Consider the following 9,765-nt stretch of genomic DNA (forward strand, 5'->3'; position numbering starts at 1 on the left):
TGGCCTTCTTGGCCACCTGGGCACACTGCCGGCTCATGTTCAGCCGGCTGTCAACCAGCACCCCCAGGTCCTTTTCCTCTGGGCAGCTTTCCAGCCACTCTTCCCCAAGCCTGTAGCGCTGCATGGGGTTGTTGTGGCCGAAGTGCAGGACCTGGCACTTGGCCTTGTTGAACCTCATACAGTTGGCCTCGGCCCATCGATCCAGCCTGTCCAGGTCCCTCTGCAGAGCCTTCCTACCCTCCAGCAGATCAACACTCCTGCCAAACTTGGTGTCATCTGCAAACTTACTGAGGGTGCACTTGATTCCGTCATCCAGATCATTGATAAAGATATTAAACAGAACTGGCCCCTGTACTGAGCCCTGGGGAACACCACTTGTGACCGGCTGCCGACAGGATTTAACTCCATTCACCACAACTCTTTGGGCCCAGCCATCCAGCCAGTTTTTCACCCGTCCAAGCCATGAGAAGCCAATTTCTCCAGGAGAATGCTATGGGAGACGGTTACTTACTAAAGTCTAGGTAAACAACACCCACAGCCTTTTCCTTGTCGACTAAGCCAGTCATCTTGTCATAGAAGGAGATCAGGTTAGACAAGCAAGACTTGCCTTTCATAAACCCATCCTTTCATCCAGTTAAAATTTCCTTATATGCTACTGTGCCAGGATGGCCGAAGCTTTGTTGGTTTATTTTTTTTAAGTCATCAGTCCATTTTCTATTCATCTGCTATTTTTACTAGAAACTTTAATTCTTATTGGACAACCAGTGAACTGGCAGGCTCATAATATCACACGCAGGGGGAAAACAAACTTAAATGAATTTCAAGTGCATTTGCACGTTGCACAGACTACTTAGGAGGCTGTTTTATTGAATGTTATTTTTGCTGACTTTATTAAACACTTAAGAGAAGACGACATTTTTTGTTTAGAATTTCTCTTCCACTACCGACACACTTAGGTAAGGACTGGGAAAGCTTCAATCACACAGTGGAATCACCTAGGAAGCACTTCTAGTAAAACAAGAAAGACCAGACTTGACAGCGCTGTTATTTCTAAGATTTGAAATACAAATCTTCGGCCCTAATTCATGTCACAAAAATGGATATAAAACTCCATACTCTGTCCTCATATTTAAAGATCACCTTTAAAGCCAGAATCTTTGAAATGGACTTGTGATATCCCTTCCCTTTCTATACTGAAAGGGATCACAAGCACCTGGGAGCCACAAGCACTGAAGAATATAGTAGCAAACAAAAGGGCTTACAACTACAGTTCCTGCTGTTGGGATCCAAAGTATAATGAGCAGCACAGCCACACCTAAATCCATTTGGTATGGCAAGGCACAAGTGACCACAGTGTCCATTATTTTGCACACAATCATTCAAGCCATCCTGACGTGAAGAATGGAAGACCAATATATCCATCACAAAATCCAGATGGCCCTGAATAAGCGTCCTGTTCTTCCCACTGGTCTTGTCTGCTCTTTCTATGCTGTGAAGATTCCAGTCTGTCCAGTAGATGTAGTCACTGTATTGGGTTAATCCGAATGGATGAGGTAGATCATCTGCTATGATTTCTCGTTCTTGTCCTGCAAAAATAAGGATAATCAACTAAAGGATAATTCCCAAGTCATGAACTGAAGAGTGTGACTGGCATAAAGAAAAATTTTTTTCTTCCCTTTTTAAAATAAAACCTCATTTCCCAAGTCAGCATCGTGGGATTCACTATTAAGCGGTATCTGCTCAAGAGGTAACCTAAACACTTGGATTCAAAAACCTTATCCTGATACCCTCTTGCCTATAGAGTAATTTGAAACTGTGCCAGTGTATTGTCATTTAAATAAATACTACTCTATACGTCTCATGCTTATTATCCCAAATAGATATTGGAAAACATATTCAAGGATACTATCAGATCCAGGAATCACTTAGGCCAATAAAAAACCCAATTAATATGCATGAAAGCAACAACACAAAACAAACTTGAGATTCACAGAGAAATTACGATGTTTCACTCAAGAAACACAAATCTTTTGCAGTGCAATTTAACATACAGCTACCCCAAGAGATTAGGAAACCATTTGTTTGGCAGAAATCCCAATAGTCCCACCACTCAGTCGCTCAGTTAGCAACATTCACAACAGATTTAACACCTTCTAGAGCATTAGATGGCCTCTGCCATACATGCAATACTAAAGTAGATAAAGTCTTACTGTAAATCACCTTCCTAAACATTTTCAAGCATAAACCTCTATGAATCTCTGCCACTTTACATCAAATGAAGATGTAGCCTTCATCAGCATCATCTCCTCCTGCCTCAAAAAAACATCCAATGCTAGATTCTACAGAACACCTCATTTTTCTTCCCCTGCCCTACTTTCCATCATGCCCTCTCCCATTTGGCGAAGACTGGAGAAGGAATGAAAAACCCAAAAACTAGAACATGAAGCCATTTCCCTATAAACCACCAGAACTAAATATAGAGGCAACCTTCCCAACTACTTCTAGGCATCTAAAGTGTCCAAGTTAGGGGCACAGACATCCTGCATACTCTTGGGTACTACTTAGAGCAATTCTGGTCCACAGTGATGAATTCAGCGGATAGGCTCTTTTGAAGGAAGCAGATAAGCTGTCTAATTGAATTTTGATAGTTGGTAGATGGAGGAAAATCTCCCAAAAGAGTGATTTTTTTTCCTGCTGGGTAATACTTATAATGCCCAAGATTAAGCTGGGACAGCATTCATTCATCCACTTAAGAGTGCTTTATTCTTTGCTGGTGGGATAGACGTTTCTATCAACAACACTCATTCAGATCTCTCCTGGCAAGGAGACCAGCACTGCATAACGTAGGCCAAGTATAATAATGTTTTCTTAACCAGTGAGACCACTTGCTAGAAGTCTACCTAAGTCTTTATAATCTACTAACTGAAAAGACATCATACAACACTGTTAGCTTCAGTGCTCATCCTTCTACTTTCTCACCACAAATAAATGTTAACAGTAGGTTCAGCTTTAGAACCAGTTTAATTTGCCACAGATGATTTCAATATTGTGTTTCTTTTCAATGCCACAATCAGTTTCGAGTTCAAGTTTGCCTCTGGCTATTTTGTTTCTCTACATAAAATGCAGAAGCTTAGTGAGAGCTTTGATAGATCATGGACTCTGGATGGAAAAAAGCCAACTCTAGATAAAGAAACAATCCTACTGCAATTTCTAAACAGTAACAGCCATTCAGTAGTTGTTATCCCAAAGCAATAAATACAAGAAATGCAAAATCAGTGATAGCCTCGGAATCCAAAACTGCATCGCTCTCTGTTTTCCTGAGCTTAGTAGATTCTCTATATCTGAAGATATGCACACACAATAACAGCTAAAAAAAAAAAATCTCACTCTAATGGTAGCTTTTCACAGATTAAAACAAACAAACAAACAGAGTTGCAGGGAAATAATATATGTCATCAATCAGAGCATTGCTGTAATAATCCTGTATGAGTTTGCTTAAATACTGTATGTTCTGCCACATAAACTTTGATTTTTACATTGGAATCCCAGAGGCATTAATTCCCATCTCACAAAGGCCTCTCCTTAGAAATGGAACAGGGATAGGATGTCAGGTCAGGAACTTCTGGATTTGATTTCTGATCCTATCATTGATTCACTGTGTGACATTTGGAAACTTATATAAAGTCTGTTTTCTCAGAAAGGAATTCATATCTGCCTCAGCTAAAACCTTGAAAACCATTTAATATTTATAAAACATCGATACAAAAACTGTCTGCTGCAGAAAACAAAACTCCCTTCTTTTATCCATCATGTCAATATCAATGTGAAAGTTTAGTCAATCTTAGCACACCCCTTGTATGTATAAACGAAATTCCAATGGAAATTCCAATGAAAAATGTGTAAAATTGTGTACAAAACATGTTATGATACACTGCAGAAGTAGCTGCACAACCTTTCAGACTGCAGGAAATGCAAGCAGTATTTTGGGTTTGGTTTTGAACGATAGAACTAGTCTGAAGCTGGAAACAGGGATAATACTTCAACAGAAAATTAGTGTCCAGACTGAAAAGGGGTGGTTTACAGTGAACCTGTAAGTTTTCCTCACTTCGAGAAACTCAGAGGTCATCACTGCTTTGATAAAACACAGGCAGTTTCAGATCAATACAGAGAAATGACATCATATCCCACCATCATTATAAATCATCATACGGTTATTAATTTAGGAACCTTTTTTTTTATCGCCTTAAACATTTAATTCGCCATTTCCTCTCATAAGAAAAATACACACACAGATTTAATATCAATTATATTATTCCAATTTCATATTATTCAATTGCTTTACTATGGTCAGTGCATATTTCTGTACCGGCTGGTGTAACATAACACTAGATTACCTAGCATATTTGATGACTCAATCATGCTTGTGTCTAAGTCAGTCCAATATAGCCTTTGGTCCGCATAATCAATAGTGAGGTCATTGGCACGACCCACTTTATCCACCAAAGTGATGCTGCTTGTTCCATCCATATATGCTCGAACAATCCTAGGTTTACCTCCCCATTCAGTCCAGTACATGTATCTGCAATGAGAAGTGGAACAAAAAGAGTACATCAGCTAGGTAAGATTGTGTTTAGCTGCATGCTTTGATTTTTCTAAATTTATTTTCAGATCTTTTAGAAGAAAAAAAAAAAAAAGAAAAGGAATAACCCACGTGGTTATGTGCAGTATTACAGTACTCCTTTTTTAGACAAAGGCAGAAAAATATGACTGACAACTCTTAATTTTTCATTCAACCCCATAGGGTTGTGGAGCGTTTACCATCTTTTCAAAGACCCGAAAGAAACGGAGCTATATAAACTGCCAATTAATTTGTCATGTACAAGAATATGCACACAAAGCTTTGAAAAACAACACTGTCCCTTACCCTTTCGTAGGATCAAGAGCCAGAGACCTTGGGTTGTCCAAGTCCTTCCACACAAGGACCTGCCTATGCTGTCCATCCAGGCGGGCTACTTCAATGCGATTGGTTCCAGTATCTGCCCAGTAGAGGTTCTTGCCCATCCAGTCTACAGCCATTCCCTCAGGATAATCTAGCCCAAACTCAATCACATGTTCAACAGAACTCCCATTCATGAAAGCTCGGCTTATAGTCTGGAAAACAATTATTTAAAAATATTACAGTATTTACAGATACCCCACTGAAATGAAAAGAAATAATTGTTATGAAGTTTAGTGTACAAAAAGAAATTAGTAAAAAAATCAGCCAGTGTTACATTTTTTAAAATAAATTTCTGTAGTCAAAAAAGATACAGCAATTCACAGGATAAAAAGACCTGAATTTTCAGAAAGCTAGTGGTTTCTGATGACCAGTCCAAGACATCTTAAAAGGATATGATTTTCAGAAAGCACTATGTATCTGCAGATTCTTCCTTGCTCCTCCTCCCTCTCTTCTACTTGCACACAAAAAGTTTTTTTTTTTTTAATTACTTAATTCGCTGTAATGTTTTAAGTCTCAGAAACACATCTCAATTCAGAGAAATCTGAATTAAATTGTTTCTCATGATCAGTCACCTGGAACAAGCTTGCTGATCCCATCTACATTTTAGTTAGCACACACTCAACAAAACAGGTCCTAGGGCAAGGACTGTGTACATATAAATAAGCCACTCCTAACAAGGAGCACTGAAACAACCCCCAGGTAAATCACTGGTAACTTCCAGGACCAACGTACAATTACCCACCCTTGTTATCAAGACTAAGCAATCATTCTACATGCCTGCTAATACTTCAGCTGTTAATTTCTTACTAATTTGATATATGAATGTATCAGGGTAAGAGACTTTTTATTTTTAAAGGTAAATGTCAAAACCAGAAGTCATGTAGTATATTTTTACAGGTATAACCCACATTTCAGAAAAAGTATAATCCCTTTTTGAAAACGAGTCCTCATATAATCAGAGGCAGGAGAGGATCAGGGAAGTGGTGGTCACCAACAGGGAGATGACTATGGGCTCTGAAGTTACACTACCTGCTGCTAAGCTGCAGGAAGTGGGGGGACAGGGGGAATGAAAATCCAGATGTGCTGAAACATACGCTGATACGTATGTGAAAATACAGTATGCTGGATAATTCAGGAGGCCACAAACAAGTAAAATGTTTTCCAGTTCTGCATAGAGTGAGACTGGGATCTACGCACTGACACAGTTGAAGTAATGTATTTTCCACTACAAATGGTTAAGACGACGATAGCTCATGTGCTTGCATGAGATTTATTTAGTAACTGTGTCTGCAGCACGCTAATTTATTACATTGGCACTGTTCCTGAAGGAAAGGTATCCACACCACAAGCGGCACTGTTAATGCTGAAGCACAGCCCTCATTAGTCTTCACAAAGAGGCTATGGAAACTGCACGTGCCCTGCAGTCACTAAAAGTGAGCTTTTCCCTATTACGGCTTAGGCACGTTGGCAAGGAAACTTTGATTGCTCTTGGAAAACCTATTAAGAGGCTAAGCAGAGGAATTCAGTTCCAGTGACACGAATCTGTCGTTTTCTACCATTACTTAATTCACTTCAAAAAGCGAAGTAACACTGATGAACAGCACAACACTCACTTTAGCATGCACCTGGATGTGAAGCAAATGTGTTACAGGAAACGTCAAACTCCTGGGGAACACACTGAGATAGAACTGGGGGCAGGCAGGGGCTTAACACAGTGTGGAGGGGACTGGACAAGTTCCCTGGCCTTTTCTGCGCCAAGCTGGAGCCACAGACTAACAGCAACCAATCAAAGTTCACCTGCCAAATGTTAATATTGAGTAAGATTGCCTTCCAAGTCAAAACTGGAAGAGGCTAGAAAGCTCAGGGGGTTGCCAAGCTTGATGTTTAAATTACTCTACCATGTGACATGAAAACAGCTTTTCTACAATAGATACATATATGGATGCAACACATGCAGCATCCAAGACTTAGGCATTTGATATGAGCAGACGCCACTTTTGATTTTTTTTTGAAGCAGGAAGATGCCTGTCACCCAACTGTGCATTCAAGAATGCAACAGTCTTCATCTGCAAGAGTGTCCTTGGGTGCAATTCAATGACAACATTAGCAACTGCAGGACAGATCATGTAACAGAGACCTTTGTTAGATCAAAGTAACTGCTCTGTGGCTTTATATTCAGGGGATTCACACGTCAGTAATACCTTCAAACTAACATCAGTCCAATAGATTCTGTTATCAGAGACATCAAAATCCAGAGCAGATGCTTCCTTGACTCCAGTAAGAGGAATAGCAACATCGTTATTATTGGTTTCAAGGGAAATCCTATGAATTGCTGCTCTGCTTGTGAAAACTAAGAAGGCTTCAGGAATGATGCAAGTCTTCATGTCACTCAACAGCTCAAGGCCAATGGGACAGGCACATCTGGTCTCCTGGGGTGTAAAGAAACACAGATGACTGCAGCCTCCGTTGTTCTCTGCACATGAATTAGTTCCTTAAAAAAAAACCAAAACAAAACAGATATTGGTGTATTGTGGAGGTAGCGGGGAAAGGGAAGGGGGGGAGGCCAAGCGGAAATGCAGTGTAACTGTAATTTTTCAAAATAAGTTAACACTATGGGTTGTCAACAGGGAATTCTAAAAAAAACATTCAAAACTCTTTCTTTCCTTCTACCCAAGGATTAGGAAGCTGGTCCTATCCCTCCTATAGTACAAATAACAGCTCCAAACATATCCTTCTAGTTGCCCCAAAGATTAAATTTCTTCACTGAAGGCAGGTAATTACATACATGTTCAGCTTGGTTATTTTTGGCCAAATACCCCATCTTGGTATCTCTTTGAAACCACCAGTTTTACAAATGTTCAATGATACAAAATGGTGAGAAAAGAGCTGGATAACTGCAGTTCTTTCCCAGCTGTTTAATTTAAAGCTGAGAAGATTCATTACCAGAAGCAGTTCCAACAAGATCACCACAATCTCACACTTATTTTTTCCTGTGAACAACCATGACCAGATGGGGAGGGAATGTGGAGGGGAAAGTAAGGACCAAAAGATAAATGAGTGCCTTTCTCCATCTGTTGGAACCAAGGATTTAGATATTTAAAGACTGTTACCACAAAAAAAAAAATCTCCAAGATCACTCTCAACCACGTTTCTTTTAATTTTCTCTTTTTAGGACATACATATTTCAGACTGATGCCGTAACTTACAGCTTGAGGACTTGATTATCCTTTAAGTAAAGCTTCCCGAAAGGCTGGAAATCCATGTACCGGCAGGGTGTAATTTGACAACCTACTTTATGTGATTCTGTTGCAACTATTCTCAATAATTTTAATAGCTGACCAACGAATCCATTTACGGCTATGCTCAGACTCCAATGTTGCAGGTAGCAGACAGATCTGTGGTGAACACGCACCTTTCATGAGTTACTACTGAAGCCAGGAGGTCCTGTAACATACTCCTCTGCAAAATGCTGGAAGAGGACCTAAAACACTGGCTGTACCTTTCAGCAGATGCAGTGGAAGAACATGGAGCTCCAGCTGCTGATCCCGTGCTAAGGGCAAGATTTAATTGTTAAGATTTAAGTACGATTTAGGTGTTAAAGTTAAGTGCCACGTGCTTTGAGGCAACATTGTAATGGCCACTAACTCTGCCTATACCACCCAACACAGTAAAAAGCATTCTAATAACTGAACATCACTGGGACTTTGTACTGGAAGAAAAGAGCAACAGAAAATGGACCAATTCCGTGAGCACCAGAAGTAATAAGTAATGATTCCTATAGATTGGAGGCAGGAATAAAACTCTCCTCACAAAAATTCAAAGAGTGTAGTGGAAGCTGTGGAAGATTTATGTCAAATATCACTAAAAACTGGAAGCCCATACTTCTTTTGCAACACTGTATTTTCCCAAGTTTTCCTTTAAAATGATTCAAACGTATGAGACCACAGTTATTCTCATTACAAGTGATCAACAGTTCCTTAATGAAAGCAAGCCCATCTACAAACTACTACAGATCCATCCTGTGATTGCTCATGCTTACCAAACACTTTGGTAACACTTGTTGCTTTAAGGCCCATTAAATCTGGCAGCTGATCAATAATGATGTCTCTGCTAGCCTTTATCTTGTGAACTCTTTCAATGCTTCGTCTCTGCCAGTCAGTCCAGTAGATGTAATCTCCCAGCAGCGTGAACCCAAATATATGTGGAAGCTTATCTTCTAGGAGGGTTTTCCTCATTGTTCCATCAACATTTATGACCTGTGGGATGCATGAGAAAGAAGGAAAAAATAATCTTCTCTAATGCAGGTACAATTAAAATGGCAGTATCAATCATATTTTGACAACTCCTCTATTTTTACGCAAGAACCTCCTGAAATTCACAGCATGCTTCTTTCAAAAGAACGTACCTCTAGGTTTGTTGAAAGAGAAGTATATCGGAATGACAAGACTGAAAGTGGCTTATCTCACTCTTCCTCAACTGAAAAACCTAAGCAACATGAATTTAACTTGCATCAGTTCAAACCTGCAAAGACCACCACAAAGGGAGTGTTTTTTGGGATGGGAGTGAGGTTCAGGAAATTTTTTATCTCCATTCATGTCTTGGTCTCACTACTGAACTTTCTGCCCAGAAACAAGGGATTGCTGGAGTGACCTTTGGCACTCAATCACAGGGAACAGAGGCCATCAGAATTCTTTCAGGGCACAACAAGGCCATGTAGAATCTGCATTTTCTGAAATTTTGTTTTTTTACCATAAAAGAATTAAGTT

General features: G+C 39.8%; 1 protein-coding gene across 1 annotated transcript in view; it reads right to left on the reverse strand.

The window, feature by feature from the left end:
- LRP5 (low density lipoprotein receptor-related protein 5) overlaps positions 1-9,251 on the reverse strand; it is a 37,856-nt gene extending 28,605 nt beyond the window's left edge. Inside the window, exons 1-5 of the mRNA XM_009582688.1 lie at positions 9,039-9,251; positions 7,201-7,490; positions 4,925-5,151; positions 4,395-4,579; positions 1,263-1,586 (exon numbers count right to left, since the gene is read on the reverse strand). Coding sequence (XP_009580983.1) covers positions 1,263-1,586; positions 4,395-4,579; positions 4,925-5,151; positions 7,201-7,490; positions 9,039-9,234 — 1,222 coding nt within the window. The 5' untranslated portion in view covers positions 9,235-9,251. The remainder of the gene's footprint in view (positions 1-1,262; positions 1,587-4,394; positions 4,580-4,924; positions 5,152-7,200; positions 7,491-9,038) is intronic.
- Positions 9,252-9,765: the final 514 nt, after the last annotated feature.

This window comes from Fulmarus glacialis, unplaced genomic scaffold (genome assembly GCF_000690835.1).
Source record: "Fulmarus glacialis isolate BGI_N327 unplaced genomic scaffold, ASM69083v1 scaffold78, whole genome shotgun sequence".
Lineage (NCBI taxonomy): Eukaryota > Metazoa > Chordata > Aves > Procellariiformes > Procellariidae > Fulmarus > Fulmarus glacialis.